Source organism: Falco biarmicus, chromosome 1 (genome assembly GCF_023638135.1).
Source record: "Falco biarmicus isolate bFalBia1 chromosome 1, bFalBia1.pri, whole genome shotgun sequence".
Lineage (NCBI taxonomy): Eukaryota > Metazoa > Chordata > Aves > Falconiformes > Falconidae > Falco > Falco biarmicus.
This window is the reverse complement of record NC_079288.1, coordinates 1,581,089-1,608,254: the sequence shown is the minus strand read 5'-3', so window position 1 is coordinate 1,608,254 and position 27,166 is coordinate 1,581,089. Positions and strand designations below refer to the sequence as shown.

The window sequence follows — 27,166 nt, the reverse complement described above, 5'->3', positions numbered from 1 at the left end:
AAGCATCCATAAGGGACAGGAGGAGCCAGGTCCGCCCCAGCAGCCTGCTGATGTCCCAGGAGGCAGGGATCAGGACCATCAGCTCAAGGGATGCATGCCCAGAACGGGGCAAGGGGCAGCGGCGCCAGGACCCTGGCACAGGGCGGGGGAGCTGTGCTGCAGTGACCAGGGCAGAGACAGCCCGGTGAGCTCAGAGCCACCAGCTGCAGCTGCTGTTGTTCTCCTTGTCCCAGACAATAGCCCAATGTCCCACGCAGCAGGGTGTTGGGTTGGGTCTGTGCATCCACAGGACCCTATTGTGTCCCCACTGGGGCACAGCCCTTGCCCGCTCCCACCTGCTTCACCAGGGGAGACCCGCCACAGGAGCACAGGGGCGCTCAGCCTCTCCTAGGGCCAGAGATGCTGGAGGGGCCAAATTTTTCCTCCCTTTCCATGACCAGTGAGGAAAGCCTGGCCAGTGCTCCTGGCACAGCCATGTTCTCCACCGGCTGAGGGAAGGGCTCTGGGCTGCTCCCAGTGCTTTGCCCCATCACAGCCCGTACTGGCTCCATCAGAGGGGCTGGGGAGGGAAGGCAGCCCCCTGCCTGCACAGAGTGCTATGGGAAGCCGGCTGTGGAATGGGAACGACCTGCCCTACTTGCCATGCTGGGGTCGTCTGTGTCCACAGCAGCCCCGTGGGGCTGGGAGCACCCAAGACAACCCAAGCCCTGGCCCCCAGCCCATGGGAGCAGGGACAACCAGTCCTGCCCCACCATCACCTTCCCCTCCTCCTTGGCTAACAGGGAGCAGGGCTGCAGGGAGGAGAGCTACATCTTGGCAAAGCCACCCTTGGCAGGAGCTGGCCTGGCCGGAGGGTCCCAGCCCTGAGCCAGATCCGGCCAGCAGGAGCTCGCCCGCTTCCTCCCACCACAGGCAGCCCCGTGCCACGGTCAGATAAAGCACGGCCGCCGCAGGTGCCGAAACGCTGGCCAGGGACCCGCTGCCAGGCAGGACTCCAGCCAGGGACAGGCAGCAATGGTGGAGGCAGCAGGACAGGGTCTGGGGACAGGGGCAGCACAGAGAAAGCTGGCCCCCACTTGTACAGCAGCCTGCAAACACACACATCCCTATGTATCTCCTCCCCCAGGAATTCAGGCCACTGCTGTCACTACCGTTTCCTTTTATTCTTTGCATTTGTACATACATGGTATAAAACCCTCCTCTTCCACCCGCCTGCACCAGGCCAGCCTCAGCACTGCATGGCCAGACCGGCCCCACAACAGCAGCCGCCTGGCACGCAGGATGCCAGGGCTCACCCTGGCTCACAGGGAGTTCCAGGTGTTCCTCCCACTGGGAACAGACCCACGCTCCCACCAGCATCCCCGGGAGCTGGCCAGGGGCCATCCCTGTGACCCCAGGATGCTGGATCAAGCATCTGGGATAGCTCCATCCATCCATCCATCCATCCATCCGAGGGATGAGGAGCGAGTGCCCAGCACAGCATGGGGCTGGAGGCGCTTGGTCTGCAGAAAGTCCCCAAGAAATGTGGGGAGCTGGAGCTGCCCACAGCCCCAAGCCCCCTCTGAGCTCTAGAGCCAAGTCCTTCCTCATGGGAAACTCCCCTCCATTAAAACCAAAAGCAAAGTAAAGAAAGTTAAGTACAAATCAGAGAGCAATAAAAACCAGACGGTGGGGAAAAAAATATATTACTAAAGGGGCTAAAACTTTGAAGCCTCGTCTTGTTTGATCCTATATTGCTTTACATGGGTGGGTGGGAAGAGCTAATATCCAAAGTCCAACAGAAAGAACCAAAATAGAGTCTGCTTTCCCCTCCTGGGACGTGCTGGAGCTCTCCAGGGGCCGAAAGGCGTTGGGGCTGCCCCCAGCCCCGGGAGCAGAGCGCTGTCCTGCCACGGCACGTCCACCTTCGGACGGGGAGAGGGAACGAGTGAGGAGTTGAGTCTTCCCTGGTGCCACCCGTTGTAGCACTGGGGTATTTGGCTCCATGTCCAAGAAACCACAAATGAGAACCAGACCCCTTGGCTCAGCCGCTCGCCTTTTATACTCTGATCTCGTCATCATCTTCATCGGCAAACGAGAACTCCTTGTCAGGGCGTTTTGGGCCCCCCCCCCCGCTGGCTCGGTGGCCCGGGGACAAGGCTGTGCTCCTCTGGCCCCGAGGTGCAGCTGGACACTGAACTACTGTCCCTGGGGCAGCGGCCACCAGCACCGCGGGATGGGCTCTGGCTTGGCAGGGCTGCTGCCACTGCCGGGGAGCCAGGGAGGGTGGCATCCGCCTCCTCCTCACAGCTCTCCTCTGCCTCGGGGTCTTCATCCTGCTCCCACTGCTCCTTATCCATGATGCTCAGGACATCCCCGAGCATGGAGGGGCCCAGGTCGATGTGGAAGGACATGATGGACTCAGCATGCTTCATGCCTGCCCCGCTCTTGGCCACCATGACGGGCAGATCCGTGATGTCCCCGAAGTCGCGCTCATCCAAGCTGGGGCTCAGCGGCCCAGCAGCTGCTCCGTTGGGGCGCTGCTGCTCTTCGGGGCTCACCTCCTCCGGCAGCTTCTTGACGGGGCTGGAGGAGAGGCTCTTGGGCAGCTGCCCCGCGCTCCTGTCCACCTCCTTCTCGTTGAGCTGGGGCAGGGAGACGGCATTCTTCACGAAGAGTGCCGAGTCCCGCAGCGAACCGAGCATGTCCCGCCGGTCACCTCGTGTCACCGACTGCGAGCGCTTGCTGCTGCGGAAGCGGCGGGAGAGCAGGCTGGGTTTGGAGGCTCCCGGCTCCTCACCCAGCTCTGGCCCCGGTTCCCCTGCCTTGCTGGTGAGGAAGGAGGTGTCCCCAAAGGCATCCCCTGCCCGCCCCACGTGCATGGTGTGGCGGAAATCCCCCAGCGGCGCGCTGATCATCTCAGCCGTCAGGTCAGCCCGTGAGCGACGCTTGGAGTGGGCAGAGTTGGAGACGAGTTGCTTGAGGATCGGCATCACCGCGGCGGGGAGGGGTTGCACTACGCTGCACCGGGGCGGCCGAGACAGAGCTGCGTGTCCCACAGACCCAGCTGGTGCTCAGACCTGGTGCTCTGCAGCTGGGTTCCCACCGGTGTCACAGACAGGTCACTCCTAAGGGACAGGAGAAAGGGACACAGTCAGGCTTCGAGGACATGGGTGGGCACAGCCCTGCCAACACCGGCCCTCACCCCGCCAGGCTGCAAAATGTGACCCTGTGCCCGCCAGCCACTCTGCTTCCTTGGGAACTGCCTTCACACAGCATCGCTCCACAGGGAACAAGCCCTCAGACATCCCCGAGCTCCCCGTGCCCCTTAAATGAGCAGGTCCCAGAGCCCATTCACGGAGTATGTGCGGAAAGGACCACAGGAGAAAGACCTGGGCACAGGGATGTCACAGGACAGTCCCCGACCCTCTGCCTCACGTGAATGGCACCAAAGGGATGTGGGGCACCGCGGCACCCACCATCCCCTCCCAGCGCAGCCGAGCCCACCGGAGCAGGGTTCGGCAGCGCCTGAGCCTCTGGGAGCCGCATGCCGAGAAGATGCCTGGAATTTTTTTTTTATTATTTTTTTTTTAATTGGAAGAAAGCAGGGAGGAGCAGACGCCAGGAGGAATTGGAAACAGACGGCAGGAAGTGTGTGAGGAGGGCGTAGAGCCCCCGGGAGGCACCGCCAGCCAAGCGGCGTGCCGGGGGGAGCCAGGATGGGGGACCGGGACGAGCAGGCACGGCTACCCCTCCGCACCCGGCAGGATGGGGACTGGGGGTGCAGCCTTGCTGCTGCCCTTGAGCACCCCAAAGCCCTCCGTGCTGCTCCTCACAATACCCCAGTGCTGAGCCCATGCTGCCATGCCCACCCTCAACAGCCACCTCGCTGTCACCGCTGTGACTCAGGGGTGGCAGTTAGCAACAGACATGAGGCATGTTTCTCCTTCCTGTGGCCACCTCGGTGCCACCGGCCAACCTGTCCAGCCCAGCGCCCATGGCCATGCAGAAAGGGCCACAAGGACAGTGACCACGTCACCGCATCCCGCGCTTCCCCTGGCGCCAGGCAGCCCCAGGTGGTCCCGGGAGAGGCTGCCGAGGAGGAAGGGCTCGCAGCCACCCGCTTCCTCCCTTCGGGCACCACGGCAACACCGCGGTCCCATGACAAGCACGGGGAAGGGACTGGCGTCTCTCCTCTGAGCAAGCCTCGGGGTGGGCGTCACGCCCCCCATTGCCCACCCAGCCCCAGGGTGCAGGTGAACGGCTCCACTGGGTTGACTAGAAGTGAATCCCAGTCCCGCAGCCCACGGCCAGCGATGGCAGCTTGGTCCTGGCACAATCCACTTCGCCGGACACCGCACGGGGCCACAGCAGCCGCCCCACTGCTGCCAGCACAGGCAGGGGGAGGGCTCCTGCCCCACCCCCCCCCCATCCCTTCCCAAACCTGCCCTGCGACACCCGTCTGTCCCCCTCCGGGGCAGCAGGACCTCAGGCAGGATGTGCCCAGGAGTCTCATGCAGGCAGGATGGACTCTGACCCCACACGGGTGCAAAGTCCCAGCGCCCAGCCCTGCTGCACACAGCTTCTGTATGGGGCAGCCAGGGTGGGCATGCCCCACAGCGCAGCGCCGGTGGCACACAGCCACGCTCCCCATCCATCCCTGCGCAGGATCCCACTGCCCGACTCCACTGCTGCAGAGCCCTGGGGATGTGACAGCACATGGGGTATCCAGCCAGAGGAGCCCCTCAGTTTATCCCCAGGAGCTGGGGGATGACACAGAGCAGCCACAGCGCCTTCTCCACACCATCAAACCAGGAGCCAGGTGGACTTATTTCCCCCCTCGACGCATCTGAATGCGGACAAGCAGCTCGCTGGAGCCCCAGCTCCCCTGGCCAGGATCTCACACAGCCCAGCTGAGCGCGTGTGCATGGCACAGACATTTTCCCCTTGCAAGGTCTCCTTTCAGGCCAGCATTCCTCCAGCCTTTGGTTTTACATAAAACAAACACTCCCGGCAAGCTCCCCAGCTGGGCCAGGCAACCGTGCTGCTGATTTAGGCCATCTGGGGACTGTCCCTCCCTTGTATTTAGATTTTGTGGCCAAGTTCAGCATTTGTGAGATACTTTGCAAGCCTCGGCAAAGGGGCCACGGGGAGGTTAGAGTGTTACGGGCGTGCCACGGCAGCCTGCCTGGCCAGCAGCTCTCCAGCACCCTCACAGCTTCCAAACAAGCCACCGCGTTCCCCCTTGGCGCTCCAGCACACGAAGCCTTTTCGCAGCGGCCACAATCTCCCCCATCCCTCAATGCTTCTCTCACCCTGAGAGGCGGCAGCGCGGTGGGATGCTGCTGCCCCACAGCCTGGCTGCTGGCCCCGTCCGGCCCAGGGGGGCGCAGGACACAGAGCCCCTTTCTCCTCCTCTTGCTCAGGGGAGAGGAGCGCGGATCCTGTGACATTCCCACTGCCGGCACTTTCACAAAGGAAACCAGGCCAGGCAGGCTTCGCCGCCACCGCCTCTCCAGCTCCCTACCAGGGAAAGCAGCTCTGTAACCCGAGAGACTTTGCAGGCAGGCTGGCAGCGCTGCGTCCTGGGGCAGCGAGCCCAGAGCACTGCCAAGTCCCAGCAGGGCTTTGGGGAAAGGGGAGGGGACGGGACCTGCAAGCGCAGGTTGAGGACAAGAAGGATAAAGTGTACCAACAGACCAGGCGCTGCTTCCCGCCTGCCTTCTCACTCCTTTGGGACCACAAACTCTGAGGAGCGAGAGACTCAGGTCCCCGGGGATGTGATTTCCCCTGCGAATAGGTGTCTGCTTGCAGGACAGCGGGGTCCTGCCGCCAGCGTGGAGGGTGGGACGGGCCTGGCTAAGGGCAGGGCAGGCAGGGGGACTGTGCGCAGGCCTCCCATGAGCCCCCCACATCCTCCCCATCTCACCCTGCTCAGCACCAGTCACCACGGGGACCCGAGGCACAAGTGGCTGAAAGAAAGAGGCCAGTGAGTATGTACACACAGGAGAAACGCCGAGTCCAGCCACGCTCCCACGCGTCCTGCCCCTAACTTGTCACGCTCACAGGCTGGGAGAGCCAAACCTGCAGAGGGTGAAAGCATCCTGGCTGGCCCGGCCAGCTCCAAACGAGCTTCCCCGGCTTTGCCATGCAGAGCACCCCAGGCAGCACCCTCCAGCCCAGAGATCAGAGGATGCTCTCCCCACCCTGTCGAGTGCTGCTGGGGCAGGGGCTGTGCTGGACCAGTCAAGCCCCCAAGTACTGCCCGGGGCCAGGGAGAACCCGCACACCAGGCAGGAAGGACACGCTGGCTGCTCAGCCCCACTTTCTGGTGCTGTGCCCCTTGGGGATCCGGCTCAGGCGGCCCTTTGATGTCGGTGCCTGGCAGACAGCTGCTGGAGACAGGGCACGAATCACACCCTGCCACCGCCGGCCCAAGAGGGGAACCAGCCCGATGTCACACCCTCGTGTCAGGCTCCCCAGCGAGTCTTCCCAGGGCTGGGGGCAGACAGTCCTGTTAGTGTGGGCAGCCCAGGCGGCCCGGTGACCACCTCCTCCCGACACAGGTGACAGGTCTGGTCCTGTCCCTGGCATCAGGACGCCGCCAGAGTTCAGCCGTTGGATGCATGGAGCAGCCCCAGCAGCACCTCTGGAAGTGGCAAGGCAGCCAGCCCCAAGCACCAGAGCTGGGGATTGTGAGACGGCTCACCGGGGCTGGAGGAGCTCAGCTCTCACCGGGGCGATCGGCACACCGAGCAGCACCAACTGGGGAACTCACCACCCCAGCACTGGCACACCAGTGCCAAAAGCAGAGCAGCGCTCCCCGAGGGACTGCCGACAACGGGGAGCTAGCCAGAGTTCAGCAAGGAACTATTGGCAGGACGTGCCAGAACACGCACAGGACCATAAATCCTCCTGCTACGGGGCCATGAACCAGCCCACAGCTCTCTGCAGGGCGAGGAGGGGACAATCCTGGGGGGAAAGGTTATCTCCTCGCTGGCCCCGGCTTCGTCTCTCACAACAACAGGGGCTGGCCGGGTCCGACAGGATACCGGGTCTAAACAGACCTCCTGACCTCTGCCAGGCTCCGAATTCCTGCGGTTTTGCTGGGGTGGACGGGAAGTAAACAGGCAGGCTTCCCACGGCTCGGCCACTGCACCCTACCTGCCGCCGGGGACGGCACCCCGCAGCCGGCCAGCTTGGGGGGCCCGCGGCCGCGGCGGCTGTTTGTGCTCAGGACAAAACCTGGGGAACAAAGGGAGAGACCGCCACGGTCAGCACAACCGGCAGTGCGGCCGGGGAGGGAGCCCGCTGCCGGGCATCCCATGGCACAGAGCCAGCCTTGCCCTCCCCCCGCCGTCCCCCAGGACCCAAACCCACCGACTGCTCAGTGCTAAACCTCAGCTGGATTCGCTCCACGGTCTCCGAGGCAGCTGCGTCCAAAACAGACTTGTTTACTGTGCACCCAGCGAGGGAGAAAGCCCCGGCCCGGGGCGCAGAGAGCTGCGCTGCCTTCGCCACCTCGCTCCGTGCCTCAGTTTCTCCCCCAGACCGTTAACGATTCCAGCTGCCTTTAAAGCAGCTTTCCTGATCTATAGATTCGGCACTCGGAAACATCTATAGTTATCGCTGCTACCGCCGGGGTCAAACCAGGGCAGCGCAGGCCGAGTCCGGCCCCCCGCGAGCGGCCGCTGCCCCCCAGCCCCCGGCTCTCCGAGCACCGGGGCGGCTCTGGGAGCCAGCCCCCCAGCCAGGCAGGTCCCAGCTCCCCGGGCCACCCATGGGAGCCGGCGTGTGTCCCCCGCGGGTGGCCAGCAGCGCGGGGGGGGCAGGCTGGGCGCTGGCCGGGATGCCCCCAGCCCCGGCCCGGCCCGCAGCAGGATGAGCTGGAGGGGGATTTCGGGCGGCTCTGACTCAGCACCCGCCTGCGCCCAGCCCCGGCCAGCCCAGGGGTGCTGCTGGCCCCGCTCCAGCCCGGGGAGGAGCAACCTTTCCGAGAAGGGCCGCGGGCGGCCACCGCCCCGGCTGTGGCCACCGCCGTCTCCGGGCACCACCGAGCCCCCGCCGGGGAGTGCAGAGCCGGGCCAGGGGGAGCCGGGCCGGTGCCCCACGCTGGGCAAGCACAGCTCCGCACCCCGCTTAACCCCTCCGCCCACCCGCGCCGTGGACCGGCCCCACGGACCAGGGGGTGAGTAGGAGGGGGTGTGAGGGTCACCGCCGCCCCAGCCCGCTACCGGAGCGGGGCTCGGGGCAGCCCCGGGGACCCCACCCGCCACCGGACAATAGCCGAGCTGGGGCCCGGCTGCCTCCGCCGCGCCGAACCGAACCGAGTCGAGCCGTGCCCAGCCGAGCCCAACCGAGCCGAACCGAGCCCCGGAGCCGCCTACCTGCGCTCACGGGCCGCGCTGCCGCTCCATGGCCGTGCCGGGCCGGGCCGTGCCGTGCCGAGCCGAGCCGAGCCGAGCCGAGCCGAGCCGGAACGGAGCTGCCCCCCCACTACCGCGGCGGCGGGGCATGATGTCATCGCCCCGCCCGGGCCAATGGCGCGGCGCCACGTCACGGCCAGTCCCACGCCCTCCATTCAAACCCGAGTGGGGCGGGGGGAAACTCTTGCCTTGGGCGGGGCCCCGCCCATGGGGGTGCCCCTGTGTGGGGTCCCGAGTGGGGTCCCCGGCCCCTCCCGAGCGGGGCGCAGGGATCCGCAGGGGTGGGGGGGTCCCGGTGGGCAGAGCAAGGGGCTGGCAGAGCGGCGGGTGTTGAGGGGGTGGGGGGTGTCACAGACTCTGATTAATGAGGGGGAATCAAGAGCCGAACTAAACTGCCAGGAGGAGGCGGGTTCAGCCCCAGGGCAGCACCGATGTCCCCGTCCCACTGGTGACCGTGACACCCACGAGGCCGCAGCCCCTACACCCACCTTCCCCCACCCCACAGCTCCGTGCCCCCAGCCAGCCTCGCTGCTCCGTCCCCCCCGGGGCACAGGACCCCCCCAGGCCGCGGGTTGGGAGCTCTGTGGCTGGGCCAGGGGGGCACCATGGCTCCCCCAGCCCCCGGCCCAGCGATGCGCTGAAAGGGAGAGTGCAGGGCTGCACAGCCGCTCTCGGGGATTACAGCGAGACCTTTGTGGGAGAAAAGGGGTGGGGAGGATGGGATTATCCCCAATCTGCCTAATGCGGCGTTTCTTGCATATTCCGGAGCGTCTGGTGCCTCTGTGGAAGGAGCCAGTTTAGGTGTGGGGGGTGGCGAGCGGAGTGCTGGGGTGCCCCAGTCGTGCAGCCCTGGGGGCTCAGGTGCTGGGGCACGATGCTGTGGGAGGATGAAGATTTCTCATGTGTCCAAGGAGCTCCGTTCCCTGGGCTCGGCAGCACCCACCCGGGGGGCCATGGGTGCAGCCCGGCGGGCTGTGGGTGCAGCAAGCAGCCAGGGCTGGGCAGCACCGGGCACTTTGATGGCTCACCTGGTGCAGCCACTTCCCTCCGTGGGAAGGGCAGGAGGCTGCTTGCAGCATAACCACGGAGCTGCCACTCCTGCCGGCAGCTGGAGCAAGTGTGGCGCTGCGGAGGTGCTGGGGTTGGCGCGGTGGAGAGGCTCCGCTGGACTGAGCACCATGGCCAAACCATCCCGGGCACAGCCTCTTCCCGCAGCCCGGGTGTCCAGCATCATCCTGCCTCCGCCGGTGCCTGCAGGCTCCTTCCCAGACCGTGCTGCTTCATCGGCTCATACCAGTGCCATTTTCATAGCTGTTTGGTTTGGCAAATTTTATTTTCCTTGTTTTCCAAAAGGGGAAATTGAGGCAAGAGGCAAAGCTCTGTGCCCGCAGTTGAGCAGGGAGCCCCTGGGAGCCACCGCTGGATGCAACAGGGGTTTGTCAGTGGGTGAGGAAGAGGAGGGTTTTCCAGAGCTCCCACCAGCAGCTCTACCCACTCGTGTGGGGTCAGTGCGTGTTAATCGAAGCCCGTGAGCACCAGTACAGCCCTGCTCACCCCACCTGATGCTGTCATGGGAGCACGGCGCTGGCTGAGACAGCGCAGTCGGGAGGGATTAACATCAGCTGGCTGGTGGGAGCCGCCGGGAAGGCTCCCACGGGCTGGCCTAACTCCGGCTGGGAAGAGCAGGCACCCACTCAACTTGAAAAACTGCCTGGGAGAGATGGGCCCCCTCCTCTCCCCAGCAGCTCAGCAGAACCCCCAGGGCTGGATCCGGCCTTGGGGAGATGGCAGCGGTGTCGGGGTGCTGGGAGGCTCAGGAGCACGGAGCGGGTGGCTGCATCGCTCCCGCCCTTCCCAAACCCTCTGCCGGTTCCTTTTACTGCTTCTCAGTAAGCACTAGCTTCTCAGCAGCTTTTGAAAGCAGAGAAGAAAAAAGGCTTGAAAAGCTCTTTGAAAAGCAGGGCAGGGAGAAGCGCCCGAGTTTCCCGGCAGCCCCATCCCCTCCTCCTGCTGCCAGCGCCTGCCAGCTTTGTCTGCCGACGCTGCCTTGGCCGCACAGGAGATGCTGCCGAGCAAGCTGGGTGCTTTCCCGGAGGCCAGTGCTGCACCAGGGTGTGGGGTTCACCGTGAGACACCCTAGCATGCCAGGAGTGAGGCATTGCCCCCACAGCCCCCCCAGATCCCACCAGCCCCAGGGCCCAGTGCTGGCTTCTGCCAGAAGCCTCTCCAACAGCCCCAGCAACACCCACGGATACCAGCTTGCACCCACAGATGTGGGGTTTCACCCGTTCCCCAGGCTGTTCGCTCAGAGGTGGTTATCAGGCTAACTGGCGCACCCTGGCAGGACCACCCTGCCTGCCCACCACTGGCACCTCGGCACCCGTGGGTGCACGGGTGAGCACCAGGACAAGCTGTGCACAGGTCAGAGGCTGCTGCAAGCAAGCTCTCCGTGCAGCCGCCCCACCTTTCCCAGCCGGCACGCTCCTCTGGCCAGCAGTGCCTGGGAACAGGCTCGCACAACTCGCCACCTGCCTGGGAACCCATGGCTTGGCCACGGTGCAGCCATCCTGGCTTCCCCCGGGGGATCCCATGTGGAGTGTGGCTGCTGTGAGGACCCACCGCAGCCAGCAGTGCCCATGGAAGACCCTTGCCCTGGAACAGCTTCAGTGCAAGGATCCCTTCAGCTGGGGTGCCACGGCATGCACTGGGCACCCCCACCTGTGGGACAGGGTGCACAGACCTGAGTCCATCCTCTCCACCGCTCTCCTCTCCCCGCCGCCCCAGGAGGGCTCCGACACCGTCCCTGCTGCCAGCCACTCTGCCCGTGCCGCAAGCTTCGCAGCCCGGCACGGCGCAGGAGGCAGCAGGGCCTGGGGCACGTGGGGCTCTGAGGGTGCGCCAAGTCCTGTCTAGTCCCCGGCATGACAGGAGGGGTTGTCCCTGTCCCCACAGCCCAAGGCAAGGGAAAGGTGGGGACACTCGGCTCTGCCCTGGGAGCTGGCAGGGAATCTGGGATATCTGGGGGAAAGGGAGAACCCAGGCTGCAGGGCTGCTTCTCCTCCACCACACACCAAACACTTCTCTTTGCTCTGATTACTGCCTGCTTGATCTAATCTCAACCTGGAAAATAAACTGTTACTACCTGACTCCAACACCACCACGACTTCAGTTTAAATAAATAAATAAAAACAAACCACGGAATTCAGCCCGGCTTTAGAGGTTGCAATCCGCATTTCTGGCACATAATCATCTCCCCGTCGCACCTGGGTACCGCTGTGGTGCTGCCCTGTCTGCACAGCGAGGTCTGGGGGTGCAGCTGCTCCCCTCTGCCCTGCTTCAGCTCACCCAGCCCTGATAAGCGAGTGGCACGCTGCCCTTGGGAGACCCGCAGGCCACTGCCGAGCGGCAGTCAGGACATACGTCAAGGCCAATTCACTCCCCGGGGACTGATTGCTGCCGACAGCTCGCCCTGCCCGTCTGCGGCACAGAGCAGCCTGGAGAGCTGGCAGCGGGGCTGGGCACCGGCAGCCCAGACCTGCCTGGAGGGGCCAGGGTGGCAGAAGGGACTTTTGGAAAGAACTGGTTGTGACGGCAGCGTGGTGAAAGCTGAGGCTGGAGGAGGTGGATGTGCTCGGCAGGGAGCACGGCATCTTCCCCCGTGAGCCCAGCCAGTCTGGTTGCATCTGTGCTGGGGAGAAACTGAGGCAGCACAGGTGAGCAAGAGCTCCTGCTAGTGCCACCGGCACTTGGCCCATCCTTGCTGTGCCCATACTGGGCTTTGTGCCCCATGCAGCCCCCAGACCATCCCAGAGAGGTTCCCCAGGGAGCAGAGGGTGAACCCAACTGCTGTGGTGGGATGCGGGATCTGCCACTTCCTTGGGTGCTGCATCCTTCAGTTGTGGGAAACCACGAGTAGAAAGGGCTAGTCCTGGCTTCACCACCATTGCTGCCACAGGGCCCCAGGCACGCCGGCCACCTTCACCTCCCAGCACAGCACCAGCTCCAAACCTGCTGCCGATGTTGCTGCACCCTCTGGCTTCAAATGGTGGCCAGGGATGAGCTGGGCCAGGGCAGGCAAGAGGGGCCTGGGCTCTGCTGTGCCCTGGCTGCCAGGGCTGTGGCACACCACCATGCCAGGGAGCACACACAGACTGATGCAGGCACCTCCCAGGACCCACATCCCATTGTCCCTGCAGTGATGGACTGGTCCAGGGGCAGCAGCGGTGCTCCTGGGTCGTTTGGGCTGGCACATGTCCTATGTGGGAGGGGAGCATCCCTTGCACAAGGAGCATCTCTTGTACAGGGAACATCCTTTGCACAAGGGGCATCCCTCACACTGGGAGCATCTCTCGCACAGGGAATGTCCCTCACACAACGAGCATCCCTCGCACAATGAGCGTCCCTTGCATGGAGAATGTCCCTCGCACAATGAGCATCCCTTGCACAGGGAGTGTCCCTTGCACAAAGAGCTCACCTGTATTGCTCAACTCCCCAGACCTGCTCTGCCCCGTGTCTCTGGCAGCTCCATGTCCCAGCCCCAGTGGGAGGAAGGTCTCTCTTGCACAAGCAAGGGTGCCTGGGGCTGGAGCTGATCTACAAACAAGAGGCAAGATTTGTCCTGCCAAACACACACCCTTTTTTGCCCCCATACAAATGTCTCCACCTGAGTGGGTCATCAGGCTCGCCTTGCTGCCCAGGGATGAGACGGGCACCCCTGGGTGCTGCGCTCCCTTCAGTGCCAGCTCCCAAGTAGGTCAGATAAGTTACTGGCAGAAATGCCCTCTGCTCCCCGCTGCTCCGGGGCCGCAGCGATGTGCCGAGGTGGGGACAGTGCTTCTGCCAATGGCTGCAGCTCGGCAGCAATGCCACTGCAGCGTCCCCCATTTCTCCCCATCCCATAGGATGGGCAAAGGGGGCTGCAGCATGGGGTCACACCCCCCAGCTCCAACCAGTCCCCAAACCAGCGCCTGTGAAATGCTCCCTCTGGCAGCCCCAGCCCATGCCCATGCCGGGGTGAGGGTCCAAGTATATGCCTGCAAGAAACTCCGAGCCCCTGCCCTGCAGCGAGGGGCTGTGCAGACCCCACAGCCCCTGGTCCTGGTAGCCCCCAGCGAGGGAACAGCCCTCGGCCAAGGACGGAGGTGCCGGTGCCTTGCTGGTGCTGCTGGCAGGCTGAGCCTTCCCCAGCCTTTGGCTCCAGATCCGCGCTGTTTGCTGCCGGAGGGGTGCTGGGCGATGAAACCCAAGCACATCACCTGGATTTTCCTGACAGGCCTGAAGGGCAGAGCAGGCAGCGAGGGTGGCTGCAAACCACTCCAGGAGAAATCCCCACTGCCAGTGACACAGGGCTGCTGCTGGCGATGGGGTCACCTCCCTCCTTCCCTGTCCCACCCCGTGGTCCCCTTTCCCTCTAGCTCCAGACCCCACTGGGCTGGAAACATGCAGGGATACAGCCATTGCCACTCCCTACTGCATTCTGGGCCCGATCCTGGCACTGCAGCCTCTGGCACCCTCTGCCTGGCTCCTTCCCCAGTGCCGTAGGGCTGGCAAAAGCCCTGCCGGGGCAACTGGACAAGCGGACACATCCCGCTGGCCCCTTCTTGCCACAGCACGGTGACAGAGAGGTGAGACGTGCTGATCCTCAGGCTGTTTATTGGCATCTCCCTCGGTTCAGCCCGGGTGCCGCGGCCCCACCGGGCTGGTGCCTGGCTCACCGGTAGGCACTGCAGGGGTTTTGCTATGCAGAGACCACCAAAATGCCCCCAGCCACAGACCCCCCTCCCCAGGCATTGCCACCCCTGCATGCCCGTTATGGTCCCAGGCCTCTGCACAAAACCCCATTTAAAAAATCCCCAAACCACGAGAAACGCAGAGGGGTGGCTACAGTCACTGCATCGCCCCCTCTGAGCCCTCACCCGTGCCCCTGCACAGCCCCAGGGTGCAAAACTGGGGGGGGGGGACATCAGCACCATGTGCACCCTGGTCGGCTCTCCTGGCGTTCCAGTCCTGGCTTCTCCTAGGGGGGCTGTGCTGGGCCAGGCACAAACGAGGATAAGAATTAATTGTCCCCTGGGTTCCTAGCACAGTGGGTGCCCTCTTCTCGCAGAGGCTGGGGGGTCCAGGGTGGGGGTTTCATGTCCAGAGGTTTTAAGATCAGCAGAGCTCCTCTTCCTCTCTGCAGCTGGGGTCTCCGTGTCACCACTTGTTCCATGTCCCAGGGGAGCTGCAAACAAAGGGGCTGGGGTTTGGCATGGCAAGACCCCCTGCGCCCAGCCCAGCAGGTGCCAAGGGCAAAGTCCCTGCAATCCTGCTGGCACGCCGAGTCCTCCTGCCCCAGCTCAGCCAAGGGCTCCGTAGCACAGAAAGCTTTGGCCAAGAAGAGGAGCTGGGTTTTGCTCCCCAGCCCCAGGGAAGGCGCTCGGCGTTCTGTTCCGGCTCTGCCGAGGAAGCAAAGCACCCGCTGCAGCACCGAGCCTGAACCTGGGGCCGCTGCCCACCATGGCACCACTGCCATGCCTGGGGCCCTTCGGCCTCTCCACCTCTTTCTTCCTCCTCCTCTTCTCCCCCTTGCCGATTTTTAATTTTTCCTTAATTTCTTGGGGGTTTTCTTTTTTCTTTTTTATTTTTTTCTAATTTTTTCCTCCTGTTTGTTTTTGCTTCTGTTTAAATATCAAACGAAAGAAGAAAATCCAGCGATGGGGGCTCTGGAGCCAGGGGCCAGGCTGCTGGGTGGGCGGTAGAGGGTACCGGGCTGGCTGGGGGGGTTGCCGGGTGTCTGGGGGGTGGGAGTCCTGCTGGCTTTGGGGCGGAAGAGGCTGCCTTGCTGCGTGGAGGTGCTGTTGGAGAGGGGTGCGTGGTCAGGCTCCCCTGAGTCGCTTTCAGTGTAGCTGTACGCCTGCGCCCGTGAGATGCCCTTCTGCTGCCGCCGCCACGAGTTGTAGTAGGTGGGATCGCTGATGTAGTGGTTGACAAAGGAGTGGGTTTTCTGGTGGCCGGGGTCCACCTCGTACTCGCTGTCACTGCCCTATAGAACAAGGTAGGGGAGTGAGCCTGGGGTGGGGGGCATCACCCACCAGCCCCCAAAAGAGGGTGAGCTTTCCCAGCGCTCTTTGGGGGATGCTGGCGAGCACATCCCAAAAGACATCGGGGGCTGGGACGGCTGCAGCACCACTGGGGTGTTTCTGCCTCTTACAAAACAAAACCTCATAGAAAAGGGTTGCAGGGTCCTGGGGCCCCTCGGAGGGGGGATCCCCGAGGCTGTGAGACCCCCAGGCTGGCGGGGAGGATGTTTTTGGGAGGCGGGTGCTGGCAGCCCTGCCTCCCCCTTGGCGGTAATTGGATTCAGCTTCCCCTGGCCCTGCACAAAGGGCCCATTGAGGGCGGTGGGGAAGCTGCACCGCACCAGTGCCAGCTCCCGCCGCTCTTCACAGCTCCTCAAAAGCCACTCAAGCCCCGCTCCGGCAAGAGGGAGCAGAGCCGGCATCTGCCACAGAAGGCAAAAGAAACAGCCGATGCAGGCAGCGACAGGGGGGCCCCCTGGGGCTGGTCCCCCTCCTGCTCGGGGACAGCCACGGAGACCCCCAGGACCTTTCCCTGGGCTTCAGCCTCGGTCTTTTCAGATGCTGCCCAGTGTCGGTCCTGGGGGTGATGCTCCTGTGGCCTCGCTGGAGGCTGCCTGCCTGGGGAGCTGCCCGTGGCCGCGCTCCTGCCCGGCCACAGCTGCCCCTTTCTCCGGGAGGAGACAAAGGTGCCATTTTGCAGGGTTGGCAGAGCTGTGGCCGTTGCCACCAGCGACCAGGCACAGCAGGACAGTCCCCAACCCTGCTGCCCTCCTGTCCGCTGTCCCCAGCAGCCCTGGGTTCCCCCCCGCAGTGCCACATCCCCCCAGTGCATGGGCTGTGGGCTGTGCCAGCTTTACTCCAGCTCTGTGCCGTGAAGCCATGGGGAATGCTGCTGCCTAAAAAGCAGGATGGGGTAGGAGAGCAGGATCAGCATTGCTTTTCCCAAATGTGCACCAGGACCTGCATTGTGGTGGGCAGACAGCAGGGCCGATGCTCAGGGAGGACTCCCAGCATCTTCCATCCTGCCCTTGTTGCCCCTGCCCCAGGTCCCCATCCCCACGTGCAGCCCCGGGTGGTCACCTGAGAGTCGGAGACCTCGGAGGGCTTCTCTGTCAGGCTGCTGCTCTCGGCGGGGATCAGGTCGTTGTACTTGGTCACATCCTCGTCCGAGTAGTGGAGGCTGCCAGGGCTGGGCCGCGGCGGGGACCTTGGGGAGAGGCAGGTGCTCAGCGCAGATCCCCCCTCGGGGCTGTGCCATGTGGGGACGAGCCCAGCTGACCCCCTGGGCAGGCTCTGGGACCACCCATATGCTGTGCCAAGCTCCCCCTAAGGACCCTGCCTGTGGTCCATGGGCTCTCAGGCATTCCCAGCTTTTCAGGCTGGGGGGGCACCGGGCAGAACAGGGTCATCCCGTTGGGGTGCCAGCCCTCCCCAGCTCTGTGCCCATCCCATAGTGATTGCATGATGGAGGGATGGGCATAATGACTTTAAAAGCTCCCCCCTGCCCAGGGAACGGGCTGCAGCGGCAGGTCCTTACCGGGTGTAGATGCCATTTTTCCGGCAGAAGGAGTTCTTGACAGAGAGGCGCCGGTTGTTGAGCTCCAGGGCGGGGAAGCTGCCCTCATCCAGGCTCACCATCTCACCGTGGCTCAGAGCGGTCGCCTTGGAGCTGTTCCCTGGGGGACGGGATGCTGAGCCTCCCCCAGACCCTCCCCAGGCAGCACAGTCAGGGGGGGCCTGGGACTCTGCACAGGGGGGCTGGGGAATGACCCAGGGAGGGTTGTGCTGGCTCCGCATTAGAGAGACCACAGCCTGGGGACGGCCACGAGGTGCCAGTCCCGGAGCAGCAGCCACGCATCAGCCCCGCGCCCAGCACCGCCAGCCGTGCCGAGCCTGCCTGCCTTGGCTCGCACCCTGACCTGCCCCATCGCCTCTGGCTCCCGGCTCAGCGGCTCTGTTTGCTTAATGAGGAGGTCTGGATTTTCCCCACAATTTGAGCCCTTGATACAGCTAAGAAAACAGAGCTGTGTTTGACTAATCCCAATGACCTCTGCTGAGCCCCCCAGGCTGTCCTGCCTCTGCAGCTGACAGTGGGGACAAATCACTTATTTAATCTTTAGCTCCCAGTGCTCTCTGGGAAGCCCACAGCATCTCTATCAGATGTCACTGGGTCCATGGAGGAGCCATGCCCCGAGGCAGGCTCCCACCACCCTACTCAGACCCCAAAGGCAGGCAGGGAGGCCCCAGAGAGGCTGCTACGGGGTCAGGACTCTGCACCCCCTGGCTGGCACCTCAGAGGGTCCCATCACCACCCACTACATCCCCAGTGCTCACCTGAGTCTGACTTCTTGGCATACTTCTTGCTCTGCCCACGGATGATGAGCACGAAGACAAGCAGGAGAATGAAGATGAGCCCTACCAGGGCGATGACCACCAGGAACCACCACTCCTCGTAGAACGGGTTGGCTTTCTGGGCTGGGGCACAGCAGGGAGGATCAGAGGGGGACAAGCATGCAGGGCAAACCGGTATGGATGGGGAGCCCCGGCTGCAAGGCATGGGGTTGCCATGGGGAACTTTGTGAGACCTGGATCCATGTGAAGGAGTGGGTTAAAGGGGTGTGTGTGACAGGGGGCTTTGCAAGGGGAGTGCTGGCAGATGCTGCTGGCAGCAGGATGTGGGGCTCTGTAGGAGCCAGGCAGGGTTGGGGAGATGGGTTTCAGTGGTGGCCACAAGGACAGAGCAGCACTGGGACTCTCCCTCCAGCACAGGGGTACCAGCATCCCCCCAGAGACACCCACGTGCTGCCCCCACTGGCTACCTGACACGGAGGGAGAAGGCGTGCTGGGGGTCCCATAGCCATAGTCATTCACAGCGATGACACGGAAGTCATAGCTGACCCCCTGCTTCAGGATGTCCATGCTGAAGGTGTAGGAGGTCACTTCCTTGGGGATGTCTTTGATGAGGATATCCCAGAGTCCCCTCATCTGGAAGAGAGGGGGAGCCTGGGAGAGGGCGACTGGCTCTGTGGGGCCCCCCTGGGCGAGAGGCTGATCCCCCCCACCCAGGAGCACCTGCCCTCTGCCCGCTGCCCGCCCTCCCCTTCCAGCCCCGGCAGGCACTGAGCTCGCTCACTGCAGCATCATTAAAAAGCCCCAGTGATGCACATGCCTGATTGATCACCTGCCCTGGCCAAGGGCAAGGCACCTCCCTGGAGACCTGCTGCCACCACAGCCCCAGAGCACCCCTGGCAGCCCCACGGGCTCACGGGAGTGAGGGGTTTCCCTCCTGGGTGCTGCTCCCCGACACGACACGGGGAGTGGTACCCACCCCCTGTTAGCGATTGATTGGGTTGTCTGAGCTGCGGTCTCTGTGGCAGGAGAAATCATTAACTTGGGGCTGCAGGAGAGAGCGGGGCCATGCCTGCTGGCTCCCTGCCGCGGGGATGGGGAGTCCCGGCTGCCAGCCCTGCCTGCACAGGAGCAGGGCCCTCCTGTTTTGGGATAACCTTGGTGCCCCTCGGCTCCCCCTTGCCCGGCTGGGGGAGCATCACAATTTCCATGCCTACGAAAGCAACAGCACCAATGAGTACTGCTCCGCAGCTCATCTGCCCCGTTCCATCACTCCCAGTCAACACCTGCTCGGCAGCATGGTCCTCATGGACCAACATATGGCCAACACCCCGGGCACCCGGGTCCTAATCCCCAAGCCTGTCAGGTGGCCTGGGTGAGATCAGCACTCCCTGCCTCAGTTTCCCTTTTTCCTGAATCCAAGACACCACTGGTATGGGGGTGGGGGTGGAAAGCAGAGAGGAGCTGCAGTACCTGAAGGACGGGCTTCGATAACGTATCTGGTGATGGGCCCTTGGCCGGGGTCCCCGCTTGACCAGTGGATGGTGATAGCTGAGCCGTAGCGGGAGATGAAGGGCTCACCAGGTGGGCCAGGGGCACCTGGGGACCCAGAGTGGAGCTTGTGGCGCGGGGGCACAAGCTGGCACGTGGCCATGCCGGCCCCAGTGGTACTGTGGGAACTGTCCCCACTGCATCTCCTCCCTTGCCCCCAGCACAGCATCCCACATGTCCCCCCTACCTTCCCCAGGCCCCGTGGTGATGTTTGCCTCAACGTTCGGCCCGTAGGCGAAGGTTTTGGCCCGGATCCGGAACCGGTATGTCACACCCTCTGCCAGGTCCTTCACCTTCATCCACAGTGGGCTGTTGCCCTTCACGTCCACTGTCACAATCTTACTGACACCTGCAGGGATGGAGGCTGAGCTGGGTCCTCCCCAGAGCCCCCCCCCCAGCTTCCCCTCATGTCCCAGCCATGTCCTCACCGTCCACGGGCATGCAGGGCTCATAGACCAGCCTGTAGCCCTCGAGGATGCCGTTGGGCAGCGGTGGTGGCTCCCAGGACACATTCACCGAGGTGGTGGTCAGCTCGCTGAACCGGATGGAGCCGGGGGCACTGGGAGCTGCGAGGGAGCAGAGCGGCCGGGGACAGCTCAGTGCTCCCAGGGGACACCCCCAGCACCAAGCCAGCCCCTCTCCCTGCCTCCTCCCTAACAGGGCCGGGGTACTTGCCATCACCATCTCACACCACCCTGGTGCCACCTGCCTGTGCCCCCATCCCCACCGCAGCAAAGACCCTGCCAGGCTCAAAGACCCCACACAGGGCTCAGGGAAAGAGCCTCCTTCTCCTTGTCTCTTCTCCCGAGACCTTCATCCTTCTCAAGTCTCAGGCAAGACCTTCATCTCCACGTGCCCCCAACCCACAAACCCTCCGGAGTGAGCCCAGGGCTGCTCTCTGCTTGGGACTGCAGCAGCAGGAGCCATGGTGCAGCTGGGATGAAGGGGCATCAGCCAGACATCACCAGAGCTGGACCCATGGAAAGACTTCCCTGTGCAGCCCAGGGGCAGGAGGGTGCTGAGCAAAGGGCTGGGGGGAGCCATGCCACGGGCCCCACCTGCCTGCTGCGTCCGCCCCTTGATGGGGGTGCTGCGGGGCCCGTCTCCTGCGGCGTTGAAGGCGGCGACGCTGACCCAGTAGGAGGTGTACCCCGTCAGATTCTTCAGCTTCACCCCATTCTCAGGCATGAAAAGTGTCTTCACCCGTGCGCTCTCGTTCTGGCGCTGGGCCTCCCAGAAGTGGATCTGCAGGAGGAGGAGGGAGCACGGAGACCTGGGTGATGCATGGATCCAGCACACCTTGCCTTCCCCAGGTCCTTTGCTTTGCTCAAACAGCCCGTGCAGCTCTGCCTGGGCTCCTAAGCCCCTGTCCCAGCGTGGCTGGGGGCATGTCAGAGGGAAAGGAACTGCCTCTCCTCCAGGATGGCTCCAGACTGTGCTGGTCATCAGACATGACCCCCGCTCGCAGTAGGCTCAGGGCTCAGCATCGCTGCACTGCAGAGCAAGCACGCTCAGATGACCCTTGAGCTGTGCCTAATTCTCAAAGGACAGAGCCAAGCAGGAGGAACCACCACGGATGTGGTCAAGGAGGTGCCTAGAGCATGGGGATGGGCAGCCCGGCAGCACCCTGGATGTACGCCAGCTCCATCCGAGCACCACCTTGGGTGCACCCCAGCTGCACCCTGGCTCCATCCTGGCAGCACCCCAGCTCCATCCCTGCAACACCCCGGCTCGATCCTGGCACCCCAGCTGCACTCTGGCTCCATCCTGGCAGCACCCCCAGATGCACCCTGACAGCACCCCGACTCCATCCCAGTTCCATCCTAGCTCCATCCTGGCAGCATCCTGGCTCCATCTCTGCAGCACGTGGCAGCACCCTGGCTCCATCCCTGCTGCCCCCCGGCTCCATCCCGGCTCCATCCCGGCTCCATCCCTGCTGCCCCCGGCTCCATCCTGGCTCCATCCCTGCTGCCCCCGGCTGCATCCCGGCTCCATGCCGGCTCCATTCCTGCTGCCCCCCGGCTCCATCCCGGCTCCATCCCTGCTGCCCCCCGGCTCCATCCTGGCTCCATCCCTGCTGCCCCCCGGCTCCATCCCGGCTCCATCCCTGCTGCCCCCGGCTGCATCCCGGCTCCATCCCTGCTGCCCCCGGCTCCATCCCGGCTCCATCCCTGTTGCCCCTGGCTCCATCCCGGCTCCATCCCGGCTCCATCCCTGCTGCCCCCGGCTGCATCCCGGCTCCATCCCTGCTGCCCCCGGCTGCATCCCGGCTCCATCCCGGCTCCATCCCAGGGCCGACGGCGCCACCTGCCGTCCCGCGGCCGCTCGGCACCGGGCTGGGACACCCGGCACGTCCCCAGAATTCCTTCCCCAACGACATGTATAGCATCTCCCAGGGCACCCAGCACCCCAAAGCGACACCCTACACCTCCGCAGGGCACCCAGCATCTCTCCAGATCCGACACCACACACAGCGTGTCCCAGGGGACACAGCAACCTCCAATGACACTCAGCACCTCCCCAGGGCACCATGTGCCCCCCCAGGAACCCAGCACCTTCCCAGCACACCCAGTGTCCCTCAGCCCCTGCTCCCTGCCAGCTCCCAGGTGACAGGGTGCAGGTACCTTGTAGCCCTGTATGTCCCCGTTCTGGCTCTCGGTGGGTGGCGGTTCCCAGGTGACATCCAGCTGGGTGGCTGTGGCTGCCTGTACCGCCACGTTCTGTGGCGCACCAGTTGGCACTGTGCCAAAGGAGGGGACAAGTGTCACAGCCCAGCTGAGACCAGGGAGGGGAAAGCCCCCCCCCCCCCTCCCTTGATGCATTGGATGCACTGCCTCGCCTTGGCACGAGCTGGGGGTACCAGGGCAGCAGAGCCCCCTCCCCACAGCTCCCAGCTGCCGGCAGCCCCTCGCAAGGCAAGGCCATGCCAGAAGACTCACCCGCTTCACCCACAAAGACCTCCTGAGGGGGGCTGGGGGGGCCCTCGCCCACAGCGTTGTACACGCTCATGCGGATCTCGTAGCGTCGGTGCTTGCTCAGGTCTGCGGGGGAAGGGGGAGAAGGGGTGAGCGGGCCCCTCCCTGCAGGCAGAGGGGTGGGGGTCCTGGCAGAGCCCCCTTTGCTGGGGAGGATGGGGGTGTCCCCAAGGAGCAACAGGAGCAGGTGGGCAGAGGTGTCCCGGGGCATTCAGCTCAGCCCGGTTCACCCCACAGCACAGGCAGGCGGAGGGAAGGACGCACAGGGGGTGGCAGCGAGGACACGGGTGGGGGAGCGGTGACTTACTGTCCAGCTCGTACTGGGTGAGGGAGACCTCGCTGAGGTTGTGCACGGCGTAGATGGCTGGGCGGCATGGGGCAGGGAGAGCAGGCAGCTGGTTAGTCCCGCATGCAGCATGGCACCGGTGGGGTCCCGCCACCAGGTACCCACCCCAGCATGCCTGCCCACCCCAGTGTGGGCCAGGGGTCCCCTGCAAGGAGCCTGTCACCCCCAGAGGCCAACGGGGCTGTCACAGCACTGAGGAGCCTTTCCATCCTCCAGCTCCATCCCCTGAATGGCACAATCTGGGTCTGGGCATGAGGGTTTCCTCAAGGGTCCAACCGCAGCTGAGAGCAGTGGACATGGCAAGGTCCTGTCTTGGGGTCTGCACTTGTCACGCATGTCCCTGCTGCCCCCAGAGTGATGTGACCCTGTTCCCTTTGGGGCCTGAGGACAGCAGTGCACCTGGACACACACAGCGGGATGTCACGCAGACACCCATGTTAGGTGCAGACACGTGGACACCCGCGCTACAGGGACACAGGGGCTGAGCACAGGGGGACATCACAGACGAGCATGCTAGGGACCACAGACCTGGTGGCACGAGGGGGCTGGTGGCAGCTCCATGGAGCACAGCCTGACCAGCTCCAGGCTGGTACCCAGGAGAGGACATGGAGCACAGGATGCTGCCGTGCCCCATCTTCCACCCACCACCACTGCGTCACCTGCCCAGCCACATGTCCCCAGGCGTGGCAGGGCCACAAGCACTCACGGGTGAGCTCGGCCCACGTGGTGCCAGGGCTGCCGATGCTGCGCAGGGTGAAGCCGCGCAGGCTGTCGTACACCAGCTCACGATAGCGGAGACGGAAACCCAGCAGGATCCCATTGATCTTGTCCTCGGCCGGGGGCTGCGTGGGGAGGACAGTGAGGGGCTGCTCTGACCCAGGCTCCCTGACACCCCGAGATGGCTGTCCCTGGCACACCTTGGTGCCACCACGCAAGGCAGAGGGGACAGTTACCTGCCAGCGGATGAGCACTGATGTGGTGGTGTGTGGGGTGACGGAGAGGATGGTGGGGGCTTCCTCGGGGGCTGTGGGGGAGAAGCAGGTGGTGAGGCTCCAGAGATGCCCTGGGCACTGGAGGATGCCCAGGCCATGGGAGACACCCTCTGTCCCTGGTGCAGCCTGCGCTGACCCGCCTGCAGGGTGGTGAGCGACTCCGACTCCTCACTGTACTCGCTGTCCCCGATGTCATTCGTCGCCTTCACGCGGAACTTGTAGGAGGTGAAGGGCTTCAGCCTGCACGGGAGCAGAGCAGCATGGGGACAGTGAAGCCCCAGGTGAGTGCATGAGCCACCCTCCCTCCCACAGGGCACGCTGGCCAGTCTTCCCAACGCTGGTGCAAGCACTCCTCATCGGATGGGGAAACTGAGGCACGGGGCAACTGCCCAAAAGCAGAGCCCATCACCTCCCTGGCCCCCCATCACCCCACAGCATGGCTCGGGGCCGGCCCGTGCCTCACCGGTCCACGACGAAGGCGGTGGTGTTGCGGCTGACAGAGGCGGAGTGTAGTGCCCACTTGCCGTCGGGCAGCTCGCGGGTCTGCACAGTGTAGTAGCGGACGGGGGAGAGCCCGTCGCTGCCCGGCTCCCAGGAGAGCAGCACGCTGCGGGCTCGTACCTCCTCCTGCTGCGCCAGCGGCTTCCCGGGGGGCTGCGGGCGGTCTGGGAGAGGCGAGGGGCTGGGATCGCTGCAGGCACGCCACGGGCATGCACAGCCCCCTGCCACGGGCTGGACCCCCCACCCCGTTACCTCTCTTCTCTGTAGTCACCACGAGGGCTTCGGCCGCCTCGCCCCAGCCCTTGCGGGTCTGTGCCGCGATGCGGAAGAGGTAGGTGGCCTCGGGCTGGAGGCCGGTGGCTGTGTACTGCCGGGCGCTGGGCTCCAGCACCTCCACAGCGGCTGCATTGACCGTGGTGGTGTTGAGGCGGTGGGTGACCTGGTACGCTGCGGGGAAGGGAGTGGCACGGTGGGGCTGGCAGAGGGGACACCGTCTTGGGCTCCCCCTATGCATGCCTTCCTCCTCCATCCCTGCCCACGCACGGGGCCAGCAACAAGGGGGTTTTGGCTCCCTGCACTGGGAGCTCACACACAGCCAGGGACCCAACGCAGCCTGCTGAGTGGGGAGACCCCAGCCCTGGGGGCAACGGGCACCACAATGCTCAGGGGATCTCAGGGAGCTGGTATCTGCCTCCCTGTGTGGGTCTGTGGTCCCATGGGACCTCTGCACCCCTCTGCAGAGCATCCTGGCATGGCACAATCAGGATGGCTCCCCACATACCCAGGATGATGCCATTGGGTGCTGCGGGCGGCTGCCAGATGAGCCGCACCAAGGTGGTCCTCACTTCGGGGAAGAGGATCCCCACGGGGGGGCCGGGCACTGGAGGGAGGAGAGATGGGTTCACCAGGGAGTGCACAAGTGCACGCAAAGCACCAGTTCCCATCCCACAGGAATGGGAGCCCTGGGTGTCCTGGTCAGGGGGGAGAGGGATTGCCCCAGTGACCTGGGATGGGATGGGATGGGATGGCCTTAGGCACCCAGGGGACCTCCAGCCCACTCAGGTCTCTCTGCCCATCCAGGAGCTGTTACCCACCGTCATCCAGTGTCCGCTCGAGTATGGGAGGCCGGCTGGGCACGCCGTCACCGATCCTGGTGAAGGCCAGCACACGGATCTCGTACAGCGTGTATTTACCCAGCCCGGTCATCTGGGCACTGCGGGAGGCATTGCCCTCCACCAGCCAGAACCGGGCACGCACATCCGAGTCCTTCTCCTTGTACATCACCTGCAAGAGACCCCGTGTGACATGGCCGGGCAGGGCCACAGCCCCAGGACGGAGCACTGTGGCAAAGGCCAGCACCAGATGGGCACCATCTCTTGGATGTGGCACAACAAGGGACCTGGCAGCCTGCAGGGCGATTCCTCCCCGGGAAAGCCATGCTTCCCAGGTTTGCACGATGCTGCCATGATGCAGGGCTGCTGGCAGGCAGAGCCACAGCACCAGGGCTGTGGTAGGAGCTCACCTTGTAGCCCAGGATGAGGCCATTGCAGTCTGCCTCAGGGATGTCGCTCCATCGGACCAGCATGCTGCTGGAGGAGGTGGCCAGTGCTGACACGTTGCTGGGGCCAGAGGAGGGCACTGGAGGGGGCGGTGAGGGGAGGAGTGTCAGTGGCCAGATCCAGCGGGGGTGGGTGCCCGGCACTGCAGGGTGGGCAGCGGTACCTGACTCCCGGGTGCGTCCCACCACCGAGTGGCTCCAGGGCCCCGAGCCGATGGCATTGAAGGCTTGGACCTGCACCCGGTACTCAGTCCACTCCTCCAGGTCCTCGATGGTGTACTCCCGCTCCACACGGTCATGGATGACGTGCACCGCTGCCTGCCCTCGCCCGTCTGAGCGCACGTAGCGGATCCTGTAGCCCACTGAGTCGGGGTTCCCGTTGTACTCCTGCTCCAGGAGGGGCTGGCCCCAGCCCACAGAAACAGACACCATCACTCCTGATGTCCTGCAGCCACCCAGCTCCATCCCCCTTCAGGTCATCACCCCTCCACCGGCCCTGCACCCAGAGACACAGACACCCCCGCATCATGGTGTCCCCCGCCTCACCATCCAGCGCAGCCACAGGCTGGTCTCGCTGGCTGTCCTCAGGGTGACGTTAGCAGGTGCCATGTCCGGGGGGGCCTGCAGGGTCTGGATCCTCCGGGAGGGCAGGCTAGGGGGGCTGGTGCCCACGATGTTCACCTGCCGCATGCGGAAACTGAGAGAGGAAATTGGGGAGTCACCATGGGGGGTGAGAGGGCTCCAGTCCCCCGGGGAGGATGGCACAGCACCGTCCCGGCCACTCGCCTGTAGTAGGTGAAGGGCTTCAGGTTGGGCACCTCCATGGAGCGGGCATCGGGCTCGTTAGCCAGCTGGTGGATGAGCCCCCACTCTTCGGCCTCGCCGCTCTGGCCCACCTGTGGGACGGGAGTGGGGTGAGCTGCTCCCCTGGCACCCCCTCACCACCCCCTGGAGCCACCCCATACCTGTGCCTCCACCTGCCAGCGGGAGATGGAGGTTTTGCCATCGTAGCCCGGGTGAAACTGGAGGGTGACAGAGCGGGGTCCAATGTTGGAGATGCCCAGGTTGGTGGGGGCACCGGGGAGCTCTGCAGGGAGAGAGGAGGATGGGAGGCACCGGCCACTCACCCCCAGCACCACCGGCAGCCTGGCAGCATCCCTGTGCTGCCGCGCTCACCTGGTGGCACCCCCGAGGAGATGGTGGAGGAGGAGACCTGGCCCTGGCCCTTGGAGGTCATGGCAGCCACCTCGATGGTGTAGGTGGTGAGGGCGGTGAGGCCGGTGACGCGGTACTCCAGGGTGACATTGGGCAGGTAATGGGTGACCCGTGTGTTGGTGCGGTTGTACTCCTCCCAGGAGATCCGGTAGCCTGAAAGCACTCCACGTTGTCAGCCCCCCTCATCCCCCACCCTGGGGAGCTGAGTGGGGC

The 27,166-nt window shown here is 64.5% G+C and overlaps 2 protein-coding genes across 4 annotated transcripts in view; both read right to left on the bottom strand.

Moving 5' to 3' along the window:
- Positions 1 to 1,142: 1,142 nt before the first annotated feature.
- Positions 1,143 to 8,481, bottom strand: CDC42EP4 (CDC42 effector protein 4). 3 transcript variants are annotated; one of them, XM_056325351.1, is made up of 2 exons: positions 8,367 to 8,481; positions 1,143 to 3,107 (listed from the first exon to the last, which is right to left on the bottom strand). In XM_056325351.1, exon 2 carries the CDS (start codon positions 2,970 to 2,972, stop codon positions 2,088 to 2,090), a length of 885 nt encoding a protein of 294 aa, XP_056181326.1. In that variant the 5' UTR covers positions 2,973 to 3,107; positions 8,367 to 8,481; the 3' UTR covers positions 1,143 to 2,087. The 3 variants fall into 3 exon arrangements, with proteins under 3 accessions (XP_056181326.1, XP_056181346.1, XP_056181337.1); XM_056325371.1 differs by lacking the exon at positions 8,367 to 8,481 and adding an exon at positions 7,360 to 7,651; XM_056325362.1 differs by lacking the exon at positions 8,367 to 8,481 and adding an exon at positions 7,055 to 7,319.
- Positions 8,482 to 14,050: 5,569 nt separating this feature from the next.
- The window catches only part of SDK2 (sidekick cell adhesion molecule 2), a 51,152-nt gene continuing 38,036 nt past the window's right edge, over positions 14,051 to 27,166 (bottom strand). Inside the window, exons 21-46 of the mRNA XM_056326578.1 lie at positions 26,915 to 27,106; positions 26,704 to 26,825; positions 26,525 to 26,634; positions 26,285 to 26,435; positions 25,903 to 26,140; positions 25,703 to 25,818; positions 25,275 to 25,464; positions 24,962 to 25,060; positions 24,433 to 24,627; positions 24,143 to 24,344; positions 23,816 to 23,919; positions 23,641 to 23,711; positions 23,394 to 23,529; positions 22,649 to 22,705; positions 22,306 to 22,407; positions 21,991 to 22,106; positions 20,425 to 20,611; positions 19,795 to 19,932; positions 19,554 to 19,715; positions 19,289 to 19,414; positions 19,068 to 19,071; positions 18,286 to 18,446; positions 17,801 to 17,941; positions 17,004 to 17,142; positions 16,547 to 16,673; positions 14,051 to 15,429 (exon numbers count right to left, since the gene is read on the bottom strand). Of these exons, the coding sequence (XP_056182553.1) occupies positions 15,076 to 15,429; positions 16,547 to 16,673; positions 17,004 to 17,142; positions 17,801 to 17,941; positions 18,286 to 18,446; positions 19,068 to 19,071; positions 19,289 to 19,414; positions 19,554 to 19,715; positions 19,795 to 19,932; positions 20,425 to 20,611; positions 21,991 to 22,106; positions 22,306 to 22,407; positions 22,649 to 22,705; positions 23,394 to 23,529; positions 23,641 to 23,711; positions 23,816 to 23,919; positions 24,143 to 24,344; positions 24,433 to 24,627; positions 24,962 to 25,060; positions 25,275 to 25,464; positions 25,703 to 25,818; positions 25,903 to 26,140; positions 26,285 to 26,435; positions 26,525 to 26,634; positions 26,704 to 26,825; positions 26,915 to 27,106 (3,740 nt within the window). The 3' untranslated portion in view covers positions 14,051 to 15,075. The remainder of the gene's footprint in view (positions 15,430 to 16,546; positions 16,674 to 17,003; positions 17,143 to 17,800; positions 17,942 to 18,285; positions 18,447 to 19,067; positions 19,072 to 19,288; positions 19,415 to 19,553; positions 19,716 to 19,794; positions 19,933 to 20,424; positions 20,612 to 21,990; positions 22,107 to 22,305; positions 22,408 to 22,648; positions 22,706 to 23,393; positions 23,530 to 23,640; positions 23,712 to 23,815; positions 23,920 to 24,142; positions 24,345 to 24,432; positions 24,628 to 24,961; positions 25,061 to 25,274; positions 25,465 to 25,702; positions 25,819 to 25,902; positions 26,141 to 26,284; positions 26,436 to 26,524; positions 26,635 to 26,703; positions 26,826 to 26,914; positions 27,107 to 27,166) is intronic.